The following is a 26,167-nucleotide window of genomic DNA, read 5'->3' on the forward strand; positions in this document are numbered from 1 at the left end:
GGCTGGTGCTCTATCCACTGTTGCCACCTACATGCCCCTGCCACTTAGCTGCCCCAATATTTTTAAAAGTAATAACAAGCTGTACATAGATTTGCTGTTTTATTTGTAGTCAGATTTTTTATTATACTATGTAATGGAAATGCTTATTTTATTTCATAAATTAAGAAGAAAATTTTTTTAAAAAAGACCAAGCATGGGGGCAGCTAGGTGGCGCAGTGGATAAAGTGCCGGCCCTGGATTCAGGAGTACCTGAGTTCAAATCCAGCCTCAGATACTTGACAGTTACTAGCTGTGTGACCCTGGGCAAGTCACTTAACCCCCATTGCCCCGCAAAAAAAAACCAACAACAAACAACAACAACAACAACAAAAAGACCAAGCATGGCTTGAAAGAAGAAATATTAGAGGCTTCTCTCAGTCCACCCTTTCTTGCAATTGATAGATCCACAGATGTTACACATTGCACATTTCTTTTGACTTTTTTGTATTAATTGGTTGTGCTGAATTTTTCCTTTTGTTTGTTTCTTTGTTTTGTCTTATAAAAATGGGGAGGAGATGGGATACTAGGTAAAACTATGGTGATTTAAAAAAACAAAAGAAATCAATTAAAATGTATTTTAGAAAAATAATTATCCCAAAAATGACTTTGGAAGAAGGTATCTTACTATAAGAGAGCAAAACTCAGTCTTAAAAAAAGGAGACAAAAAGTTTAAACTTTCAGCATGCAGAGATTATAAGCATCTGTAATTCAGTGAAGACAATGCCCTCTTAAAATGTTAGCCAAAAGGTTTATAATTTATTTAGACTTAATAAAAGTGTTTCTTATTATGAAAGGAGACTCAGAAGAGGGTGTTTTGGTTACAGTTTCAGTATACTAATAATAAATATAGAGATTTGGTTCATCACTTTGTCTCACTTCATAGTAGAAATTTTTGTGTTAGTAGTACTTAACATTTTGATAAATGTCTTAGTAGTTAAGTTTGGTCAGTCATTGCTGTTCTTTATCTTTTTCCTATGGGTTATGAATTATAACTTATTTTACACATGCATTAGATTTATTTTTAAAATTAAGTTATTTTTAACAAGCATTTGTTTTCTATATCTCTCCCAAATCTCCCTCCTCACTGGAAAAAAGAAAAGAAAACAAAACTCTTATAACAAACATGCATAGTCATGCCAAAAAAACCCCCAAAACTTCTTATATTGGCCAAGTCCAAAATGCACCTCTCCTTCCAGAGAGAAATATATCTTCCAAAGATTCTGGTTACAATTTTACTATTATTTTTTTTATTTATTTGTTTGTTTATTTGTTTACTTACTTACTCACTTATTTATTTATCTATTCGTTCATTTATTTATTTATTTTTTGTGCGGGGCAATGGGGGTTAAGTGACTTGCCTAGGATCACACAGCTAGTAAGTGTCAAGTGTCCGAGGCCAGACTTGAACTCCAGGTACTCCTGAATCCAGGGCCAGTGCTTTATCCACTGCGCTACCTAGCCGCCCTCATTATTATTTTTTAATATCTACAATGTACCTTCTCACCTTCCCCTTTCAATTTCCCATTCCTCAGTTGAGGACACAAGAAAAACAAACTCCATTAAAAACATGTATCATCAATCCAAAAAAAAATTTCCACATCGGCCATGTCCATAAAAATATTTGTCTCATTGTGTTTTCTGAATCCTTCACTTCTCTAGTAGGAGATGGGTCTCATGTTTCCTCATTATTCCTCTGGAATGCTGGTTAGTCATTAGGTTGAAAAGAGTTTAGCACAAGATTATTTCATAACATTCTTATACCATGTAGCTTGTTCATATTTTCCAGTTCATGGGTACCTCCTCAGATCTCATTCTTTGTCACCTCAAAAAGAGTTATAAATATTATTGTATAGGACTAATCCCTCCTTAATTTTCCCTCCCTCTAATTTCATACTCTCCCCCAGTCCCCCTTTTCCCCTTTTTGTCCAATTGATTTTCCTGTTGAGTGAAATATATTTCTGTACCCAGCTGTGTGTGTGTGTGTATATTATTCCTTCTTTTGACCAGTTCAAATGAGAGTAAGGTTCATGTCAGGTGCTCCTCCTAAACCCTCCTTGTTTGTATACACTGATTATGTGAGATAATTTCCACCAACTTTCTTTTCCCTTTTCCTCCTCTACTCAGTGAATTCCTTTTCCCCTCTCTTTCCATTGTTTTCTTAAGATCATCAAAGTATAATAGAACCATTCCCAGGGCTTTGTTTAACCCCTGATGGTGTTAGGGTTCAAAGAGGCCACATGTATCATCTTGTATTTGAATGTGGCAGTTCATCCTTTAGTCCTTAATCATTGTTCTTTTTTGTTTCTCTCAGCTACTGTGTTTGAACTTCAGAGATCCAACATCTCAGGTCTTTTCATCAAAAATGCTTAAAAGTCTTCTATTTTATTAAAAGTCCTTTTTTTTTTCCCCTTACAATAATACACTCAGCTTTGCTGAATGCATAAACCTATATTCTTTGCCTTCTGGAATATTATAAGTTCTCCACTCCTTTATGATCCTAAGTAGGCTCCTTGGTACTTGAATTCCTTCTTTTTGGCTATTTGCAGTATTTTTTTCTTTGACTTGGAAGGAAGCTCTGGATTTTGGCTATGATGTTCCTGGGAGTTTTAGTTTTGGGTTTCTTTCAGGAGATAACTGGAGGATTCTTTCTGTTCTTACTTTGTCTTTTCATTCTAAGAGATCTGGACAGTTTTCTTTTTAAGATTTCTTGAAATGGGATATGATGTCTAGGTTGTTTTGGTTTTGGTCATGGCATTTCTCAGGACACAGAAGTATTCCATTATATAACACAGCTTGTTTAGTTATTCTCCCAGTGATGGGCACCCTTTTAATTCCCAGTCTTTGCCACCACAAGTAGAACTGCTATAAATATTTATGTACATATGGGACCTTTCCCTTTTTATTTGACCTCTTTGGGGTAAAGTCTAAGTAATGGCATGAATGGCTAGCATGTTCTTAAACTACATGGATACATTAATGTTCAGAATGGGAAAGGTGATAGTAATGTTTATACTTTGGGTCAGGTCATAGCTTCTAAATTTATGATCTTGTGGTCTTTTTATTTTCAGTGATCGATGCATCATTTTTAAAGGGATATTGACAAGCTAGACTTAGGTCACCACAGGAAGGTGACCAGAAGGGTGAAGTGACTAAAGTCAAGTAAACACCTTATCTTTAGAAAATAACTTCCTTGAGTAAATTTTGTTTTTTGTTTTTGTTTTTTGCGGGGCAATGGGGGTTAAGTGACTTGCCCAGGGTCACACAGCTAGTAAGTGTCAAGTGTCCGAGGCCAGATTTGAACTCAGGTACTCCTGAATCCAGGACCGGTGCTCTATCCACTGCGCCACCTAGCTGCTCCCCTTGAGTAAATTTTAAGCCCTTTTCAGAGGTCTGAATAGACTTGGAAACTTTTTCTGGGTAGCACTTTTAGTAGAAAATGACCACCCAGAATACAAGTATTTATTGTTCTCTGAATTTATGTTATAGTGATGGTAAAGCAGGCGTGTGGATTGATAATTATTGCTATTTTCATGTTTAACATGATTGTATACATATAACCTATATCACATTGGTTGCTGTCTTTTGTGGGGGAGGGAAGGGAGAAAAATTTGGAACTTGGAATATTATAAAAATGAATTTTAAAAACTATTTTTACATGTAACTGGAAAAAAAATACTATTAAGGTTTTTAAAAAGTAATTATTGCTATTTTCTCAGTCACCTTTTTCAGTAATAACAGTTATGATTTCCCCCCCAAGTGTTTGATATCCACACCTCTTTTAACTCTCCTGAGAATCAGTCCTTCAGTTTCCTCAAAATTGTATAAACTCCACTTCTCTACTTTGCTATTGCCTTCAAAGTCACTGCAGTCTTTCAAACAGGTTAACAAGTGAATCATCCTTGATTCTTCTGTCTTCCTGACCCCATATATCCCATCAGTTGCCAAATTTTGTCAGTTATACCTTAACCTCTCTTGTACCTATCTCCTTACCACATATACTTATAACTACCCTAATTCAGGACTCTTTCCCTGACTATTGCATTAACTTCCTAATTGGTCTCTCTGTCTTAAATGTTTCCCTTCTCCAATCTCAGTTCAGCTGCCAAAGTAATATTCCTAAAGAGTAAACAATTCTATGCCACTCCCTTGCTCAAAAAGCTTCTTATTACCACTGAATCATTTCAAGCCCCTCCCAGACATGACCTCAGCCTATCCTTACAGCTTTATTGTATATTATTTCCCTTCTTGCATTCTATAGTACAGTCAAACTAACCTTGTTGTTGTGTACATATCTCATTTTCATACCTTAGCACAGGGTGCTGCCTCAGCTCCCCCATCCCTGATAATTCCTCCTGGCCTCCACCCCTTAGAATCCATAGTTTCCTTCATAGTTGAGCTCCAGTGCCACTTTTTCATGAGACCTTTCCTGATTCCCCACCAACACAAAATTACCTTGTGTTTACCTAATGTGTGTCTTTATATATACATACATATTGTGGTTCCCGTACTTTAAGGGCAGGGACTATTTCATTTTTGTCTTTGCACCTAATGCAGTGCCTGGCGCATAGTAGGTTAAGAACCTAACACTTATTGATTGATTGGTTAACTAACATGGCTTCTAGGCTCTTCTCTTTCATGGAAACATCAGTTAATCTTTCTTAGGAAGTAGTTATTGTCTGTGTTAATATTTGATTTTTTCATTTTTTTTGTGTTAACTTATTTTAACACCAATTTCATGTCATATTTTCCTATTCTTATTTGGTATCAGTTTTTATCTCTGCTCTAATAAGTTGGTAGTCTGGACACAGAGAGGTTATTTGGAAATAACTCCCACATTACTAATCAGTCATGTTCTGTTTGCTAAAGTGCAACAAATTTCATGGGGTTTTTTTTGGTGGTATGGTGTTGACTATGTTACCTCTGAATCTTATTCACAGTTTAAAGGTATACTGTGTAATTAATTTACTAGCTGTTGGTCCTTTGTTTCTGACTACTCAGCCATATTTCCTAATTTTTCTTGCCATCTTCCCCATAGGGATCTTTTTATTGAATTTGCCAAGTATTAAAGTTTAACTTGGAAGGTCTGAATTCATTGCTTCATTCCTTATCTCTTTGTTACCCGCAACAGAGGCATATAAGTTGCAATTATCTTTATGTTGCTAAAGAGGACTTAGTGTTCCGTGCAAAATTGTTTCTCATTACCTTCGAGTGTGTGATAAGCTTCTCCAATTCTTAGTGGTACACTGGTTAGAATAGTGGGCCTGGAGTCTGAAGAACTGAGTTCAAATCTAGCTTTAGTCATGTCCTAGTTGTGTGACCTTAAGACAAGCTATTTAACCTGTTTGCCTGTTTCCTCAATTGCATAATGGGAATAATAACCCTGCTGGGTTAATTGTGAGGATCAAATGAAATAATATTTGTCAAAGTGTTTATCATAGTGCCTGGTACATAGTAGGCAGTAAATAAATGTTTATTCCTTCTTCTACCTTTCCCTTTTTTATTTATTTGTCTTTCTCAGGAGGACCTTGGAGGTATCTTCCCATTTAGTGGCAACTTCTTTTGTTGTCTTCTTTTATTTATTTAAAGCAAGAATGAGTACCAACTGCTTAATTACTATTAACAGATGGTCTGAAACACTATGATTCTCAGGCCCTTCTGTCTCATTGCTGTCTAGGACTTAGGGCTATTTTATATTTTTCTTTCCTTCATGGGTTGCCATGACAAAAGAATCCATCCTTTAGATAGTGTCATATTGAAGAAACTTGATGTATTTGATGAGGATAGTTCTTCCAAAGCAGTTCCTGCTTTGAAGCTTTTCAAGCTACTGCCAAAGCCTTTGAGAACACAGGGTCACTTCCATGCCACATTGCAACAGTAGAATAGGACTTAGTGGAGGGAATATGTAGCCACTTAAGTTTTATAATAATATCACTCATTTCCATGTATGTGTATTTTCTTTAGAAAACCTTTCCATCAAAGACAGATTCATCAGGAGGTGGATTCACAAAGATGGCTATGGAGGCTTAAAAAGGTACGCTGTTGCTGCTGAAGACAAGGAACTGATGGCAAAGATTGCGGTCGTTGAAAAATATAATGTCCGGATCCCAGAACTGGTGAAAAGGATTGAGAAGTGCCATGTAAATGATGTAGAATTTGCAGGTGAGGGATAACAGGATCCCTTTTCCATCACTACATTTTGTAAGACTTATTGCCATATTTTCTGCACTATTCCTAACCAAAACTTTCTCAGTGCTGGCCTTGCAGCTCCATGGATGTCAAGGCAATGCTTGACATAAAGGGGAACAGTCAGTGTGTGGTTCTCAATTTCTAGGAATGGTACCTACCATTCTGTAGCTTGCCTCTTAGCCTCTTCAGTCCTTCCATTTTGCCCTTGTACTTTATAGTTCCACCTACTTAAACCTACATATTGTCAGTTAAGAGACATTTCTGTTCTGTATTTTTTCCCCTTTCAAGCCCCATTCTACAATGTTCTACCTTTTTCTTGTTCTAGAATATGTTTTGGGCACTGTTCACAAAGCCAAAGGCTTAGAGTTTGACACAGTTCAGGTTTTGGATGATTTTGTAAAAGTTCCTTGTGGCAGACATATCCTTCCACAGATTCCTCACTTCAGAATTGGTAAGAATATCAGAAATTTTTCCATGTTAACTATAAAAATTGATATACCAGTATGGCAGTGTTTTTACCTGACTGTTATACTTTTTGTTAGGTATGATTTATTCCTATTTTATTTTTCAGATAACATGCATTTATTATCTTCACTCCTTAGCCTTTCAGTTGAAAAGGAAAAAAACCCCACCCCTGTAATATAATACATATTTAAGTAAAACGAACTTCCACATTGTTCATGTCTAAAAATGTTTTTCTCATTTTATGCCAATAAGTCCACTTCTTCCCTGCCTTAGACCCTGGTTTCGAGCATCAGTCTGTGTGTTTTATGATAGAAAGGATTGTTTTTGGTGGTGACAGTTTTACGTTGGTGTTGCTTACAGATGTTAGTTGATATAAAGGATTTATGCCTATATGTTATAATTTGAGAGTTACATTTTGTGATTAAGTTTATGACTCTCATTACATGTCATATTAGCATTGTATTAGAAGGCATTGTTTCTTTGTTGTATAGCAATCAATAAATTATTGAATTGAGCTCCTGCCCTGTATGCTAATTTCTGTGGGGAATACAAGAGGTATCTATGGCATGGTCAGTAAGGATTTGTTCTGTTTCCCATAAGTAGTTAATTAAACATATTTTAGTGATAAGATGAATAGTACTTCCTCACTAAGTTCATCCATCCTTAATATATCAGGCAGCAGGCCTAAAAAGAATGTGATACTGACTGACCTGGGAATTCATATTTTGTCTACTAGGCAGAGCCTGAGATTCTCCCTTCTTTGTGATAACAAAATATTTGTGATTTCATTAGTGTGGGTACTCCCTGCACAAATACAAATTGCAGTTGTGCCTTACAAGACAATTTCACAAGCTGCTGTGCCCCCCCCAATTCCAAAGGACATAAATTTAGACCAAGAAGAATCTTAGAGACCATCTAATCAATTTCCTCCTTTGATAAATGAGGGAATTGAAACCTAGAGAGATCACATGGCCTGGTCCAGGCCACACAGGTAGAAAGTGGAAACAACAGGCATCTAGTTTGAGTCCAAGCCTATCCACATTTGGCTAGACTGGTCCATGGACAGCAGGCACAAGCCTTACTAGGCCTCTATTCAAAGCTCTTCTCGAAGTTATGGCGTACTAGCACAGCCTTCATCCCTCCTTTGTCCCAATCAGCATCGGTACTTGTACCATTTACCACAGCATTGTGAAAAAATGCTTTCTGTGGCTTTAAAACACTATGTAAACATCACTTGTTATATAAGGAAGAATAGGAGGGGCTAGAGAAATTTAAATGTGACTAGATTTTTGTCAGTTATTTAATTTTTTCCTTGAAGTAACATTCCCCTCTTTCTTTGCCTCACCCACCTTCTTTAGAGTCGTTTCCTGATGAGGAATGGAATTTGCTGTATGTTGCAGTGACTCGTGCCAAGAAATGCCTCATCATAACTAAGTCACTGGAAAACATTTTAACTCTGGCTGGGGTAAGAGAAATGATAGGTAATCTGGCAGAGTTGGATTTTGCATCAGATAAGACATGGGGCACATAGTAATATTGTCAAAGGCCTGGAAATTGTAAAAACTGAATTGGGGTACAGAATTTGGGGAGATTAAAGTGTTTTACCGGATTAATAGCTCTAATCTGCAGCATAAGAACATGGTGTCTTGTTTAGGATCTATTGGAGAATGGCTGAGAGGTGGAGTTCTGAGGCTGTTTATACAACAGAAATGTTCCATACCTTTTCTGGGTTTTTTTGTTTGTTTGTTTATTTTTTACGTGAGACAGCTTATTCTCCCAGTTTTGCCACAGTTGCTCATATCTCTTCCTTTGAAAAAGAAAATCAAGTAAAGCTAATTTCTGCACAAATTTCCCATACACATGTTTTCTCTCCCCACTTCTACCTTGTCATTGAAGCAACAACTGCCATTGCCAGGAAAGACTTGTGTAAGTAGAATGAATATGTTTTGTCCAGGGCTAAATTAAATTAAAAGTGCAGCTGTTTACTTGTCACTGGCTAGAGTACCTAAAATTGACAAGTCAGTGCTCATTCTCTAACGCTCGGCAACTGTCTCCTCTCCAGTGTCCTGACATACTTTATAGTTCACCATTTCTCCTTCCTGGGTTAGATTTGGCCTTCTCGATATACCCCCGATTCTATATAGAGATTAAATGTAGGACAGCTAGAGCTGTAAAAACTGTCCAGTTCTCTTTTCCCTGAACCAAAGAAACTTAGGTTATTGAAATTTGAAAGAAAAGGAAATCCAGAGTGTAATTACTGCCTTTCATTCCTTACAAATCATCTTTCTCTCTCACAAATACACATGATACTTTTCTAGATGGCTTGGTTAAAGCAGTCTTTGACACAGCACTTTTGAGTAGCTGGTGAAGGAAAGTAGAAGTGTCAGGAGCTCTAGAATCCAGTTAATTTTGCTACTGATTGCTGCAGAGTCACTTTCCTTTAATTTAAAACAAAGCTTCTTAAACTGAACGTGGGGGTTGCAGAAAAATTGGGCAACAGTAAAAGGTTTGTGTATGTGTGTGTATGTATATGTTTATAATACCTATTTTAAATGTGTGTGTGTATATATACATATACATACACAACACACACACATATAATATATACCCATTTTATATACCTCTGTACCCAGGATTGCATAAAAATTTCTTGGACGAAAAAAGGTCATGAGTGGAAAAAGTTTAAGAAGCCCTGGTATAGAGGACTGGAAATCTTAAAGATTAATAAAAGTTGCAAAGAGTAGCAGCATACATGTGCTCATATTATTTCTCTTCCATGTTTTACAGTGAAAATAGCTGGAGACCAAAAGAAGTAAAAATAGTACATGACTACAACCAAGATAGCCAAGGAAGAATGAGGGAGGGATGGATGGATGGATAGATAGATAGATAGATAGATAGATAGATAGATAGATAGATAGATAGATAGATAGATAGATAGAGCGAGCATTTATTAGCATTTATTTTGTTCCAGGCACTGTGCTATGTGCTGGGGCTGCACATATAAGCAAATAAGACAGTCTTTCTAGAAATTGACATTCTCATGGGATATAACAGCACACAAAAGGGAGCTAAAAAGAAGGGAGGAGAGTTTTTTGCACTTGGTATGAAAATGGTAGGAAAGTATCATGGAAACTTGGGTCTGGACAACTTGAGGGTGAAAGTTACCAGCCGAGGATCCTAGAGGTGAAATCCAGTTTTCCAGAGGAGGTTGGGTAAGCTTGGGTGAAGTGATGACTCCATTGAACTAAATAATCCTCATTTGTAAAATGAAGATAATAATTTGCCCTACCTTCTACTTTACAGGATTATTTTGAGAAATTGGGTTAGCATATGTAGAACAATCCATAACCATTAAACATTTTATAAATATAAGCTGTCATTACTATTTATAATTGGAAATTAGGATAAGCATGAGCTGGTGAAATATTTTAATAATCACAACCAACCTCATTACAGTTCATAGATTTAATACAATCCCTCATTAAAGCTTTTCTACTGGAGTGGAACAAGAAGCCAGTTGAACATATTTAAATGTTGTCTCCTGTCCTGCCTCCTACACAGTGACTCTGTGACTCTGGGCAAGTCATTTAATTTTTCATTGCTCTAGGCTGGTGGATTCCAAAGTTGGGGTTAGGGACCCTGGGGGAGATGGGTTGGCATGCATACTCAAAAAAGTTCTTACATAAAGATAAGTTTGGAAACTGCTGCTCTAGGGATCTAAGATTATAAGTTGCAGGAAAAGTGCTGACAGACGTTGGTAAAAAAGGAATTTCCTTTTCCAGGATTTTCCTCTTTGAATGAAATCACTGATCCAGTCCCTATTCCCTATCCCTTATCCCGAATCCTGTGGATATTCCAATAAACTGTGCCCTAAGAGCAGGGAGTATGGGAAAGGAGGCAGAGAAGCCAAAAACTCAGATGGGATATAGATGGGACAATCAGATCAGTCCCCTTGATATTTTAGATGTGAGATGAGGGACACCCAACTCTACTACAACTGGAATGTTGTAAGAACTGACAGGTCTGTCTGAGTGCTTGAAGTTCTTTTAAGATTGCTTAAGGAGTGGGAGGTGGCTTAAGTACTACTCTTAATCTCTCTGTCTTTTCCAGGAATACTACTTGCAAGCAGAGCTAACCAGAGATGTCTTAAAAAGTGGAGAGGTACTTTGCTGTGTGAGGCAGTGCAATAACATTATCCCTGCAGAGACTATCCTGACCATGAAGAAATTTCCTATCACTTATGTACGTAGGTCACTTTTGACATTGGGCCCAGTTTGAGTCAACAAATCTTAATACACTATATTCAGCTACATGCCTACTACTGTGGTAGTGGGGGGTGAGGTGGGGTAGGGAGATGTATAAGAGAAAGACTTTTAACAATCAAGCATATGTTATTGAATGCCTACCAAGCCTATAATATTGAGAGAGAACTCAAATATACAAGGAACATGTAAAGAAAAAATACATAACAATATGAGTAAATGCTAGATTTTGAATGATATAGGCATTCAGAGAATGCCAAGGACCACTGTGAGTTGAAGTAGTTTGTAAAGTTTCATTGAATCAGAGCCCAGCCTTTGATCACATGGATTGCTCTGACACCATTGTTAAACTGAAAAGTGTTTAGTGAGAGCATCTCAGTCTTCCTTGGCTCATCATCTTCTGATTTAATAAAATCTCCTTTGATTTTTAAGACCTCATACTGAGTAGTGTGTATTGAGGGTGGGCCTATTGAGCAGGTTACCTTCAAACTGAAGTAAGTGCTGGTGAGAAGGAGTTGAAGCAATAATAGTTAACATCTTCATAATTCTTTAGGGTTTGCAAAGAAGCTAAGTGGCATAGTAGATAGAAAGAGGGCTGAATTAGGGATTCAGGAATATCTGAATTTAAATCTTGTCTCAGACACTTGGCTATGTGACCCTAGGCAAGTCCCTTAACCTAACTCAGCCTCAATTTCCTTATCTGTAAAATGCATCTAATAATAGCCTCTATTTCACAAGGTTGTTGTAAGGATCAAATGAGATAACTTTTGTTATCTCTGCAAGTCTTAAAGCATTATATAAATGCTAGTTATTAGTACTATTAAAAAGAATACTAATGGTCTCATGTTATTCCCACAACTACTCTGGGAGATAGGTACTGTTATTACTTCCATTTTACAGATGAGGAAACTGAGGCAGAGAGAGGAGCTCAGTGAATTGTCAAGGGTCACCTAGCTAGTAAGTGTCTGGAGCTGGATTTGAATTCAGGTCTTCCTGACTCCCAAATCCATCCCTCATTTCATGGTGCCACTTAGCCCTCAGACTGTGATTCAGCCCTAGATATATCCATGATTAGTTTCCACAGACCTCATTGGAAGTGGTGGCTTTTTGCTTGGAGAATGGTCATGAAGTAGCTATTTCCTTACATCCTTCAAATGGCTGAACTTCACTTGCTCATCCTTGCAGATACAGTAGAAGGGAATATCTTTTTGATAAATATTTTACATATTAATTTTATTAGAAAGCTTTAGTTACTTTAGCAAACCAAAGCCAACTTAATTGGCTTTTGCTTGTGGCAGTACCATAATATTTCCCTCAGTAACAATGTCTCTAAATATACTTTAGCTCTTCACTTGTTCTCTTTGCCTTCTTTTCTTTATCCCTCACTTCAGACTGGCAGAAAGGAAGACAAAGGTGGCTACTTCTGCCATGCTTGTTCAGAGCAGCGTATTGGGGCCCTCACATTCCTGACAGCCTCACCAGAGCTGATATTCTCTATGGAGCATACCTTTGAAGAACTGGAGCTGCCTAGACACGAAGCTCAGCTTTTCCTTGTCTTTTGAAAACCAAGGCAAAACTTCTCATCAGTATGGAACTCTTTGTCATTAGTTTCCTGGAAAGAAGAATGTAAGAGTTGGGGTGGGGGAAGACCAGCCTCCCACCACACCTGGAGTCTGTGAATCCTTGAATAAGCAACCTTAGTGGTTCCTGGAGTCCTCAGCTCCTGAACTTGGAGTTTTCTAGTGTTGGACTGTTTTCTGTTTTTATACATAGGCTCAGGGGTGTGTTTGATTCTTTTCAACCAGTTCCAAGATGTCTCCTGTCTGGTACCATTTGCCTTCATCCAGTGGCCAAAGCCCTTATAATATGCTATGATTAATTCAGGATTTATTCATCCATTTGTAGGACAGTTTCTGAAAACCTATTCCTGTTGGTGATTCTTAGATTCATTCAAAAGCATTCCCACCTGATAAAGATATCAGGTTTCTGGATTCATTTTGTTTACTTATTAAAGCCTAATAATGTCTGTTGATTTTGAGGGATATAGGCCTTCTGTGATTACTCTACATGAGGTTAAATTTGTATCCCAAACACCTGATAAAAAGCATAATAGAATCACAGGGCGGAGGCCCAGATGAGAGCTTCTTGGGCCCTTTTAGCTCACTTGGCATGTGTAACTGGCAGCCATTTAAACAGGACATGAGATGGCAGTGAACTCAATAGTGAGGAATACTGCTGAATGCAGATGGAGGCTACCCTCCTTGTCTAGTGCCCTGTATGCCAAGTACCCCTTGTATAGGTACCCTTCCTGTTACATCAAAGAATGTTAAGAATGTGCTCACAGGCATTGATATTGACACTGGTTAAGGCTTTACCTGACCCAGCTGACGTGAAATGGCTGCTTATGCCATCTTTAAACAAATTTTTAAAAAAATTATAATAAATTACCTTTGATAAAGGTATGTCTGTTACAACTTAGGAAATTAAAGTGGGTCTGGTCCTGGGCATCAAATCAATTGGGCATATAATACCCTGTCACCATAGAAGTGTATAGAGTATGGGCTGGGTGTGCCAGCACACCCTGGGGGAGAATCGGCCCTTCCCCTGCCCCTTATCTGGAATGCTCAGAGTTTGTTCTGGGAAAGGGCACAGGGACATGCTCCCTAGCACACATTTGGTACATGCCCATCATCCACAAGCCCCACTCCTCTTAGAAAGGTGAGTTCTGAAAGTGGAAACTCCACCATCTCCTGGCCTTGATGAGCTAGGGAATCTCAGCTGAGGCAACTCAGTAGAATCATAGCACCTCCATGCCCTCAGCCCTGTCATCCAAGCATGAGATCAGAGGATAGACAGGAAAGAAGGGGTGAAGAGGTTAGAAATGATTCAGCCTGATATATTTGCCCACCCCCTCAAACCAAAATTAAAATCAGCAACTTTATCAAATACACACTGACTCCAGGAAATAATGGAGCAATAGTAATCCATCCCTCCTCCCAACTCCCCAGACTCTATCAGGGAGAGCCCCCAGCCTAAGTGAATTTTCTTACATTGACCCAGAATCGGAAGCAAAAGGTCTAATTTAGCATCTCAAAGGTTCATCACCTTAAGTCGTCATAGTAATTCTTCAACATCTAGTGATCACTCCCATTTGAGTAGAAGGGATATTAAGTCACTCAATTATTATATCTCAGACCCTACTTTTTATGACTAGAGGGACATTTTAACCTGGACAGGATTTGCATAGAACAAGGATTTGGGTTTATTGTCCAGCCAAAGTGACCAGACTGGCCAAAGAGTTCATAGCATTTCTCTGTGCTTTTGTCACTTTAAAGCTTCAGCCGGGCTCAGAGAGTTAGTGGGATTCATTTGCCCATATTTTATCCCTAATGATTCTTAATAATGAACCTAGGGTCTCACCAAAATTAGATGTAATGGAAGTGAGTGTTCTTATCTAAGATTGTCTAGGATTTCATTGGATTAAATTAGGGCATAGAGCAGGGCTTTTAAAATACAGGACAATGGAATTAAATTTTGTAACCCTAACAACTGAAAGCAAATTTGGTCAGGTTGAATGGTTACTCCAAACATAACAGTTTCTAAGCACTTGTTAAATTGTCCACATGTTCAGTTAGCATAACCAACTATTCTAACATCTGCTAGAGCTCTCTGTCAAGAAAAAGAGAAATGTATGGTCTGCCGTGATGATTCAATAATATTAAGCACCTACTTTGTGCAAAGCACTGTGCTAATTTAGTGCTGGGAATATGAAGACAAAAATAATTCCTTAGCCTCTAGGTGCTTACATTCAAGGAGGGAGAAGACTAAATATATTTAGTACAAGAGAAATTGAAATAAGTAGTCATAAAATTTCATCCTTCAAAAGGTGGAGAAGCAATGAAAGGAACCAAATAACATCTCAAAAGATGAAATAGGTTATACTTAAGCAGATAAAAACACTTTAGTGATGTGGATGCTATTGTTGACCTGCTATATGTGTACACTCAGCAAAGATGAGGATTTTAAAAAGCAAGAAGAATAATGAGGAAAAGGATTTGTAATAGAATCAAAACAGCTCATTTTTGAACTAATCAAGTAATTGACAATGGAAAACAAGTCACAGGTGTGTATTTTAATAATTTTATAGAGAAATTTAACCAACATAAATCTATTTCCACAAGACCAAAAAAGCTGAGAAAGTGCCTTTGAAAGCAAACTATTGTCAAGTGGAAGATGAGAGGCAAAACTTTTGAATATAAACTTATTTATAAATTCTCATGGAGAAAGTTGATAGATAAGTATAAGCAGTATCATCTCATAAAGCAGAGAGAATCATTGGAAGATAAAAGTTTTGCAGGCTATCCTGCAAGTAAAGTCATCCCAAGGACATTTAAGTATAAAAGCAAAAGAACAACAAAATAAAAATGAGACGCTTATTATAATAAACTTTTCACCTCAAGGACAATTGAAGCACTGCACTTTGACTCAAGCATTACAGCTCTGTGCTAGGAAGATAGAAATGGGGGAAAGAAAACTTTCCAAAGATGGGAAGAGCAGCCAGATTGGGCCAAGTGCATATGATCCATACTAGAGGTTAAGATAATTGTGAGGGTTATAAAAGATTGATATATAAGGTATTTAAAGAACTGGAAGATAGAAAAAGTCTGCAAAAACAAAAAAACCTCAGACCTTACCAATATCAGTAATGCAATCAGAAAAATGCAACTAAAGATACATCAAATACTGATCAATCTGCCCACTCTCATGTATACAAAATTTTTATGAGAATCATCTATACATAAATCAAGGTTATCTTTAATGAAGGTATTAGTAGAGAGCAGGCACTCTTTTTCAAGGTTCCATATATGTATTCATAGCACTTTTTTTGTGATAGCAACAAACTGGAAACAAAAGTAGGTGCCCATAATTTGGGGAAATGATTAAACAAATTGTGGTTCATGAATGTAAAAGAATAAAAAGCAAAATGAAAAGTCTCTGTCTCCCTCTACACACCCCAACTCACCTTAAGAGAAAGGTATCAAACTCCAGCCCAAAAAACTCCTGAGTGTGACCCGAACCAGATTAAAATGTAATTTGGAAGTCTTTAACAAAATTAATAAAAATACAACAAAGATAATGCTAACTTACGGTTTTCTAAGTCAGTATGTTTTTTATGTATGTATTTGTGGTTTTCTGTCAATTTGAAGGGATCGGTTTGACACAGCTGCCTTAAGGGATATGGGCAGGGTTAACTTTTTTCAGACCACACCTTTCTCCTAATGGACATGCAGGAGGTAAGACCTTCCTTTGGTCCATTTCTCTACTCTGCCCCAGACCATCATTGAAATGCCTCATGGAGGGGGGCAGCTAGGTGGTGCAGTGGATAAAGCACCAGCCCTGGATTCAGGAGGACCTGAGTTCAAATGTGACCTCAGACACTTGACAAAAGCTGTGTGACCCTAGGCAAGTCACTTAACCCTCATTGCCCCACAAAAACCAAAAAAACCTCATGGAGGAAGCTAAAAGGGATAACCTGACCTCCAATCAATAGTAGCCAAAAGGGTTAACAGAAACTAAAAAACTGAGTTTTTATCAACTGTAACTGGATGGTTTGAGTCTATCAACCAACACTATCAACAGAAGCTTGGGGAAGGTAACCAGGGACCATTAACCATTAATAGCCATTAATATTCCTAGATGATAGGAAACAGAAACTACCTAGAAACCAGATCTTAAAGAGAGACCCTTGGAGTCTAACAAGTTTAAACATGTATTTAGGAACATGCGCAGAAAGACCAAATTGTGTCCTTAGGTTCACCTTATGACGCTTAAACCCCCAAAACACACCCCTAGGGAAAAAGGTACCCTCTATGGAGGACATCTTAGGACCTCAGGAAGTCCAAATTAGGATATGAACCTCCGTAAGAAGGAGATTAAGATAATGAGGAGATAACCTACTTTTCTCGCTATAAATATAACCATTTTTCCTCTTCCTATTGGAGACACCTTTCTCCTGGGTGATTCTCCCTGTGGCCACCAGTCTTTTACTAAAACTTGGGAAACGGAGTCGCTGAGTCTTGTAATTCTTTGGGATGCCTCACAATCTATTTGATCAATTAAACCCATCCCCCTACATCAATACCTGCCCACCAAACCACCTGAATCTGGCTCATCAATGACTTCATTAGCTTAGGCAGTACATTCTATCTCTGTTATTTAGGCACCAATAAGAGTTATTAATAAAATTAAAAAATATCTTTAGGTAAATAAAGAGGAAGGAGGGAAAAGGGATGATGAGGGAACAAAAGTCTATAGACAGTGGAGCTTATGTTGGTTTTAAAAAATTATTTGTGATATATAATTATATTTTACACATCAAACAGATATATACATATATGACATATGTAAAATTTCTACATTATTAAATTCAGATATGCCTAGATATATTCTAATACATATAACTTAGTATTTTAAATATTTAAATAACAAATAATGTATACATATCAATTTATATAAATAATATATATGACAAATTTGTTTAAATACAATTATTGTGAATAAGACCTAAATAACTCATATATGTGCAACATACATATTTATGTGTGTGTATATAAATACATATACACCTCCCGAACCCTTCCCCCACCTTAAAAAAATTTTTTTTTCAAATTAAACATCTTTATTTTGATTTTTTTTTCCAATCTCTATCCCTTCTTCCCTTCCTTCCCTCCTTCCTCCCCAAGGTTGCAAACAATCCGATATGGATTATACATATATGATCATGCAAAACCATCATCTTAATGAAAGAATGTGGAAAAACAGCATGCTTCAATCTGTTCCATCACTATCAGTTCTTTCTTTGGGGGTGGATAGTATGTTTCATCAATATTCTTTTGGGATTGTCTTGGATCATTGTATTGTTGAGAATACTCAAATCATTCACAGTTCTTCATTGAGCAATATTGCTGTCTCTGTACAGTGTTCTCTCGGTTCTGCTCACTTCCCAATACATCTTTTCATATGTGTCTTTTCAGGCTTTTTTGAAGTCATCCTGTTTGTCATTTCTTACTGCACAGCGATAATTTGTTTAGCCATTCCCCAATTGATGGGCATACCTTTGATTTCCAATTTTTTGCCACCACAAAAAGAGCTGCTATAAATATTTTTGTAAAAATAGGTATTTTTCTCTTTTTGGGGATATCTTTGGGATATAAACCAAGTAATAGGATTGCTGGATCAAAGGGTATGCACAATTCTATATATAGCCCTTTGCGCATAATACCAGATTGCTTTCCAGAATGGATCTTTTCACAACTCCACCAACAGTGGGTTAGCATCCCAGTTTTCCCACACTCCCTCCAATTTATGTTGATTTTTGAAGGAAACTAGGGAGTAGAAATAGGAGTGAAATGCATTCCAGTTGTTTATACCAGGGCTTCTTTTTCCACTCATGACACTTTTTTGCCTGATAAATTTTTATGTGACCATGGGTGTATAGATATATAAAATAGGTATACATTACCTTTTGCTGTTGCCAATTTTTTCTTGACTCCCACATTCAGTTTACGCCACCCCATCTGAGGTCTTGACTCACAATTTAAGAAGCTAGGGTTTATGTGGCACATCTCATACTTAAGCATATAGGTAAAAGATGCAGTATAGTCCGAGGAGCAGCAAGAAGGCCAAGTAGAGAGCAGGAAGGGAGGTAACAAGACTGGGCAGGAAGGTTGGGGTCTGGTGGTGAAGGGCTTAACATGCCAAAAAAGGAGTTTGTATTTTATTCTAGAGACAACAGGAAGTCACTGGAGTTTATTGAGTAGATAGAAGACATAGATTTGTACCCCAGGAAGATTATTTTAGTGGCTGCATGGAGAATGAATTAGAGAGGAAGACAATTTAGTAAGCTACAACAACAGTTAGGAAAGAGGTGGTGGCCTGAATTAGGGAGGTTGTGGCCTGAGTAGAGAGAAAGGAGAGACACTGTGGATGTTACATTGACAAGATTTGGCAATTCATTGGATATATGGAATAAAGGAAAGTGAAGAATTAAATTTAATAGTGAGGTTATGAACTTGAGTGACAGGATAGTGGTTCTCAACAGAAGTGGGGAAGTTTCAGGGAGGAATGAATTTGTGAGGAAAGATAATGATTCTGTTTTGGACACGTTGACTTAGATATGCCTGTTTGAAATGTCTAATAGGCAACGAGTGATGTAAGACTAGAACTCAAGAGAAACTATGACTGGGAGCCATCTGCATAAAGATGATAAACTTATGGGAGCTGATGAGGTAGAGTAGAGGGCCTACTTAGGTAAGAGCCTTTGGGTACACCCACAGTTGGTGGACATGATATGGATGATAAATCAGCAAAGGAGACTAAGAAGAAGCAGAACTAATGAGAACTGTATCATGAAAACATCTAGAACAAGTTAGTTACTACAGTAGTTTTTCTAAAGCATGGGTCTAATTATATCACACTACTCAAAAAACACTGGTCACTATTACCTCCAGCACCAAATAGACACAATCTGGCCCCTTCCTATTTTATTCACCTTTTTGCTGTTCCTCCCAAACAATAATCCATCTCCTCTCCACTTTTTCACTGTTTTCCATTTCTAGAATGCTCTCCTGCACCCCCTCCCCATCTTGTGTGGCAATTAAAATTGTCCAACTTGCAATAAAAGAGACTGAGGCAGAGCTCTGAGTCAATGGCATTTTATTAAAGGGTCCATGGTCCCCTCTAATAGAGTGGACCTCAGAGCTTCCTCACTATCTAAGATGCCTCCTTCTTCCCGGACCTTGTTTTTATAAAGTTTGATACCAGATCTGCTACCTGGACATTCTAAAGCAGCCATACAAAATACAGGATTCCATTGGTTGACATATGATGTATAAGCTAAAATAGGCAAAAATGGTATATCAGCAGGGTCATGGGTTGGGTGAAGCAGGGGGTATCTCCACTGACTAGATGTTCATGAGATGGTCACTTGCTCATGGTCTGGAGGTACAAAAATAAGTTGGAAGACTTTCTATGTAATTGAGTCACCTCTGCCACATTGGGCTTGGTCACCATGACAAGGAAAAACAGGGGTGGAGGGCCTCTAGTTAGCTTCCTATGATTAAACAAGTGAACTTATAACCTACAGTTCATAGCTCTGGGGCCTAATATACAGAAATCACTACTCCTATGGAACCATATCAATCTGATTAATACTGATTAGAACACAGCAGGGGTCCAAATGAATTCTCGCACTGGCTTCCTTCAAGGTTACTCTCAAATTGAACCTTCTGCAATCAGAACATTTCCCTACTTCTAGAACCTTTCCCATTTACAGTGTATTTATAGTTTTTTGCATGTTGTCTCTTCCAGTAGAATATAAGCTCCTTGAGGACAGGGGCGATGTTTTTGCCTTTCTTTGTATCTCCAGTGTCTAACACAGTAGCTGGCACATAGTAAGTGTAGCATGGCTGACTCCTGGTCCCACTCTGTCAGGATCAAGCCCATTATATTTTTTATGTGTTGCAGCACTCTTTTCCCCATTTTAAGGTATCTTGAGGAGTGGGGTGATGATTATCTCTTCTCTGTCAATGGCACATAAACCCTAGCTTCTTTTTTAGGAGCCCACAACATCAGATTAGGTTTTGTTTTGTTTTGTTTTGTTTTTTTAGTGAGGCAATTGGGGTTAAGTGACTTGCCCAGGGTCACACAGCTAGTAAGTGTTAAGTGTCTGAGGTCGGATTTGAACTCAGGTACTCCTGACTCCAGTGCTGGTGCTCTATCCACTGCACCACCTAACTGCCCCCAGATTAGTTTTTACAAAGAGACATTTTTCTCAAAGGTATCCTAAGAATAAACATGGGAGGAGGAAGCTAGGTAGCACAGTGGATAAAGTGCTGGCCCTGGATTCAGGAGGACCTGAGAGTTCAAATCTGGCCTCAGACACTTGACACTTATTAGCTATGTGACCCTGGGCAAGTCACTTAATCTTCATTGCCCCACGGGGAAAAAAATAAACATGGGAGTTTTTCCCAACATTTCCCCTAATACCTCAGAGGAGATAATCCTCCCCCTCAACACCCTCTATTCTAATGGATAGGAGGGAGATTGTTGTTGTTGTTGAGTTTAGCTCAGTTCTTATATGGTATCAGTCCCAGCAAAGTCAAGTCCAAAAGCCTTTGAGCTAGTGTCAACAGACCCTTGTTGCTCAGGACTTTGCTTAACACTTGGCCTTGATCCCGGATTCCCAGATCTCTCAAGCTCCTGGGCTGGATCACACTTCATTCCTTGCACTAGCAGAGAAGAGAACAAAAGAAAAGGCCCAAACCTGATGTCCGTTTCTTGGAGTCATGAGACCTAAGGAGGGTAGGGAAGGACGCCCTCAGACTCTTCCTCCTTTATCACATGGTATCACTGGCTGATGGTCAATGAGTTTTTCAACTTCATATGAAATCAGGAAAAGCTCTGATAATATTCAGACTGTTCTAACTATGCAGCCAATGGCAAAAGGCTCCTTCCAACTGTGTGTGTGTGTGTGTGTGTGTGTGTGTGTGTGTGTGTGTGTGTGTGTGTAAGTGTTTAACAAATGCTTGGTTGGTGACTCTGGAGAGGAAAATTTCAACTAAATGATGAGTCAGAAGCCAGATTTCAGAGAGTTTAGAAGTAAAAGGGAGAAGAGGAAGTGAAGGCAATAATGGAGACAGCTTTTCTTAGGAGCTCTCTCATCCTACTTATTGAAGTTTTACTTTTTTTCAAGGCCCAGTTCAATAACACCTTCTCCATGAAGGTTGATTCAAACACTCCAGGCCAAAGTGATCTTCCTTTTCTGAAGTCCTGTATTACTCATTGTTCATAGCATTCATTTGTACTTGGAGAATGGGAACCTGGCCCATAGTATCAGGAATGCCCGGTAAATATTTCCAGTTCTACCCTATCCCTTCTAGTATTGCTAAGTTCTTGCTTGAGGCTTATCTTTCTTATTTTATTTAGCTGCTACGGCTTTGATATTTTGAAAGGAATTTATTCAATCAGCCTCATTGGGAAAAGCAAGGGGTTTGGGGATGGGAGGGGAGGGTCTTGACAGCTGCTTGAGGAGCTTTTTCTGTGTTTCTACTGGGTGTGGTTACAGGTATAATTAACCAACCCCCCCCAAACCAAAACCCCAAACACCCCAAAAATTTGTTGATTGGTTTCATGAAAGTAATATTTCCTTTAAGGAAGAAGTCCTAGCTCTCTGGGAACAGAGCAAACAGATTCAGAGGCAGAAAGGATCTTCAGCCATAGAGACAGAATGTAGAAATAATGAAGCACAGCTAATTTCGAGGAGACAAAATCATAACATGAGTTGTCTGAGGAATGTTTTCCATCAGCAGAGTGGGAATCTGTTGGGAATTATACCCTCTTTGTTTATGAGGGGCATTTGATTTTTCCACCCTATTGAGAGACTGCATGGTATAATGCAGGGGGGGTCAAATTCAAGTAGAAATGAAGCTGCTAATGCATGTACAAGGATTCCTATAGGCTGTATATAAACAGTCTAAAAATGTAATGTTATCTATTTTTCATTGCATTTTTTTTTTTTTGCAGGGCAATGAGGGTTAAGTGACTTGCCCAGAGTCACACAGCTAGTAAGTGTCAAGTGTCTGAGGTCGGATTTGAACTCAGGTACTCCTGAATCCAGGGCTGGTGCTTTATCCACTGCACCATCTAGCTGCCCCCTTTCATTGCATTTTTATTTGCTTTGTGAAGTATTTCCTAATTACATTTTAATTTGATACCACATGTGAGTGAGTTGGCCAAGGTCACAAAGATGATAAATATTGGAGGTGGCATTTGAACCTAGGTCTTCTGATTCAAACAGGGCAACTAGGTGGTGCAGGGGTTAGGGTGGCCAAGCCTGGAGTCAGGAAGACCTGAGTTCAAATCCAGCCTCAGACACTTACTATCTTTGCCAAGAGAACTTTAAATGGGGTCACAAAAGTTGGACATGACTTCAACAACAACCACCACAACAACCTCTCTGACTCAAGAATCAATGAAGGTTTTACTGCATCGTGTTGGGAAAGGAAGAGATACCATAGCATGAGGACATAGAGAGGTATCAAGCAAAACTAGTTCTAGAGACTGATCCAAGCCCTGGATGAATCACACTCCATGGCAACTCTACACCCTCATGTATTTATAGTACAGCTCACTGTCAGTGCATATTGCCCCTTCCATAGAGTCATAACCATAGCGTCTTGGTGGTTTGGAAATGTCTGCCCATGAGCCGACAAATATTATCCAGTGTTCTCAAAGCTCCCATAGCTTTTGACCTTGAAAGCACTTCCACAGAGAAACAGTAGCCACTCAGAAAAACAAAGGTTTTGTGCAGGACTTATGGGGAGGATTACTACAGTGCACCTTGTGGGATTCCATTTTCTATTGACTGTGGGGAGTGGAGGAGTAATGTCTGACAGCCATGGCACAGCCTGGGACTAGAACAAAGAACTGAAAACAGAATTGACAGATCTGGAGTTGGTGAGATTTGACGGAGGAGGCTAAAAGGGTTAACAGATAACCTATCAAAGTATCTAAAAAGGTTAACAGAGAAACTAAGGTTTGAGTTTTTATCAACTGTAATTAGAGGGTTCAAGTCCCTATCAACCAATACTATCAACAGAAGCTTAGACAGTAATCAGGGACCATTAACTATCAGTAGCTATTAATATTCCTAGATGACAGGACATCTAGAAACCAGATCTTATATATATATATATTTTGGTGAGACAATTGGGGTTAAGTGACTTGCCCAGGGTCACACAGCTAGAAAGTGTCAAGTTTTGGAGGCTGGATTTGAACTCAGGTCCTCCTGACTCCAGGGCCGGTGCTCTATCCACTTCGCCACCGAGCTGCCCCGAAATCAGATCTTAAAGTAAAGAGATACCATCAACAGAGAGACCCTCTGGCTCTGACAAAGTCTAAGCATGTCTTTATGAAAGGACAAGATGTGTCCTTAGGTTCACCTTATGATGTGTAAACCCCCAAAACACACCCCTAGCAAGAAAGGTACTTGCCTTGGAGGGTATCTTAGGACCCCAGGAAGTCCAAATTAGGATATGAACCTCCTTAAGGAGGAGATTAAGATAATGAGGAAATAACCTACTTTTCTCACTATAAATATAACCATTTCTACATTCGAGACACCTTTCTCCTTTGGGTTCTCTCCCTGTGGTCACCAGTCTTTCTTTTGCAGTTAAAACAATTGGCCTTTGGAAGTTTTAATCCTTTAGTAATTTATTCTCATTCTGAGATGTTATTAAAAACCTGGGGGGCAGCTAGGTGGCACAGTGGATAAAGCACCAGCCCTGGATTCAGGAGTTCCTGAGTTCAAATCTGGCTTCAGACACTTGACACTTACTAGCTGTGTGACCTTGGGCAAGTCACTTAACCCCCATTGCCCCACAAAAAAACAAAAAAACAAAACAAAACAAAAACCTGGATCATCATTTTACAAAGAATAATATGTTTGGAATTGAAAAAGATCAAGCTAAATCTAATGAGAAAAGAGATATTCTCTACCCCTCACCCAGTATTTATTTTCTTCACTATTTCAGAGAGAGGCAGCTTCTTAAAAATAATAACTTCCCAAGATAATATATGCTCATTTCATACCTTAGTTTTCCTTTTGAACCCAGAGAGCTTAAGAGACTTATAAAAAAATAAACCTGAAAGTTGCATGGTGAAAATGATGGTGCAATTGTTGCTTGAAGATATCTTTGCATTGAAGTAACTGAGGCTTCTGGGGTTACTATGGGTTCCTCTATTGTGGCTTGGTATTGAGAATCCCTGACATAAATATAAAGCTCATGGACCCCAGTTTCTGATGGTTCCCACTTTACCCAAGACATGGAATGACTACAGGATGTTTAGACTAGGATGAAATCAGGTTTAAAATGTGTTCTCTCTCTCTCTGTCTCTCTGTCTCCCTGTCTCTGTTTCTGTCTCTCTGTCTCTGTCTCCATAAAAAGTGGGGAATTCTGAAAAGTAAGATGTGGTTTATTTCACATTCTGATAGTTTCTCCTTACTCTTGAGTGCTTCTCTGGTGTAATGGGGTGCTGACCAATGAAGGCCCAGTCCTGAGAACTGTGAGTGAGATTTTCCCTAATCCTTAGAGATTGTTCTGAGTATTCTTTAGTGGCTTAAGCAAATTCAGTAAGTAAGAAAGAAATTATGTAACGTGTTCCTATTGTGAATTTGTCTCTTGACCATCGCCTTTTTTTTTTTGGACCATCGTCCAACCTAGGTACTAGGTACTATCTTCTAAACTGAGGAGACCACTCAGCATTCGAATGATATCCATTATTAGACTTCTACAAAAAGCTCTGAGAAAAACCCTAAATTGGCTGGCTGCCAGGTATTTGTTTGGCCCTGTTACTGTCATTGAAGACCATTTTCGTGACTTGGTCACAGTGACCATGTTAAAATGTTTCATTTCTTTACCATTTGCATTATGCTATGAGATTCCAATGGGAGGAGTCAGTCTAAAAATAGTGTATAAATACTTTACAGCCCTGTAGAGGTATAAAACCCTGCTTAGCTCAAGGTTCTGGGTCTTCAGGTCCTAGACCTGAGACTGGCTTTATTGTGAGACAGGTACCTTCTCTCAATAAACCTATTTTCCCTACGGCTTGGAGACTTTGCTGTTTCCTTTCTTCATTGGACTTAGAAATTTTTGAGACAGAACACAGGTGTTTGAAGACTTTGCTTCCAGAAATGCTTAAAGTCCTGTAATGGAGGAGTCTGGTTCTTCTGTAACTGTTAACTTTCTGCTTATTGCAGGGTGAGGGAAAATTTTTCCAATGAATAGAGCTAAAACTGGTTATGCATACAAAGTGGCTAACTAGCCCTTTCTTCCTGGTTGTATTCAAGTGACAAATAAGTATTGCTTGGGTCTTGGTTCTGGGTAGGGGTGTCCCCTCATGCCCCATAGCCAAGAACACCTGATACAGATGTTTTTCTTTCTGTTATATTTCTTCTTTCTGTCTTTGCATACTTTTTCATAGGTGTCAGAATATTGGTGATGGCTATAACTTTTGAAAGGTCTAAAGAGAGAACCAGTGGAGGAACAGGAACAGGGACAGGAGTCCACAGTTGGTGGGCTAAATATACTTCAGACACTCCTGATTTTTCTTTGCTCTTGATTTTGGTTGTCCAGGAAATAATGGAACCACCA

The 26,167-nt window shown here is 38.5% G+C and overlaps 1 protein-coding gene across 1 annotated transcript in view; it reads left to right on the forward strand.

Moving 5' to 3' along the window:
• The window catches only part of FBH1 (F-box DNA helicase 1), a 78,390-nt gene extending 62,292 nt beyond the window's left edge, over positions 1 to 16,098 (forward strand). The window contains 5 exon segments of the mRNA XM_043965402.1: positions 6,001 to 6,198; positions 6,551 to 6,676; positions 8,049 to 8,155; positions 10,804 to 10,935; positions 12,347 to 16,098. Coding sequence (XP_043821337.1) covers positions 6,001 to 6,198; positions 6,551 to 6,676; positions 8,049 to 8,155; positions 10,804 to 10,935; positions 12,347 to 12,517 — 734 coding nt within the window. The 3' untranslated portion in view covers positions 12,518 to 16,098.
• Positions 16,099 to 26,167: the final 10,069 nt, after the last annotated feature.

This window comes from Dromiciops gliroides, chromosome 5 (assembly GCF_019393635.1).
Source record: "Dromiciops gliroides isolate mDroGli1 chromosome 5, mDroGli1.pri, whole genome shotgun sequence".
Lineage (NCBI taxonomy): Eukaryota > Metazoa > Chordata > Mammalia > Microbiotheria > Microbiotheriidae > Dromiciops > Dromiciops gliroides.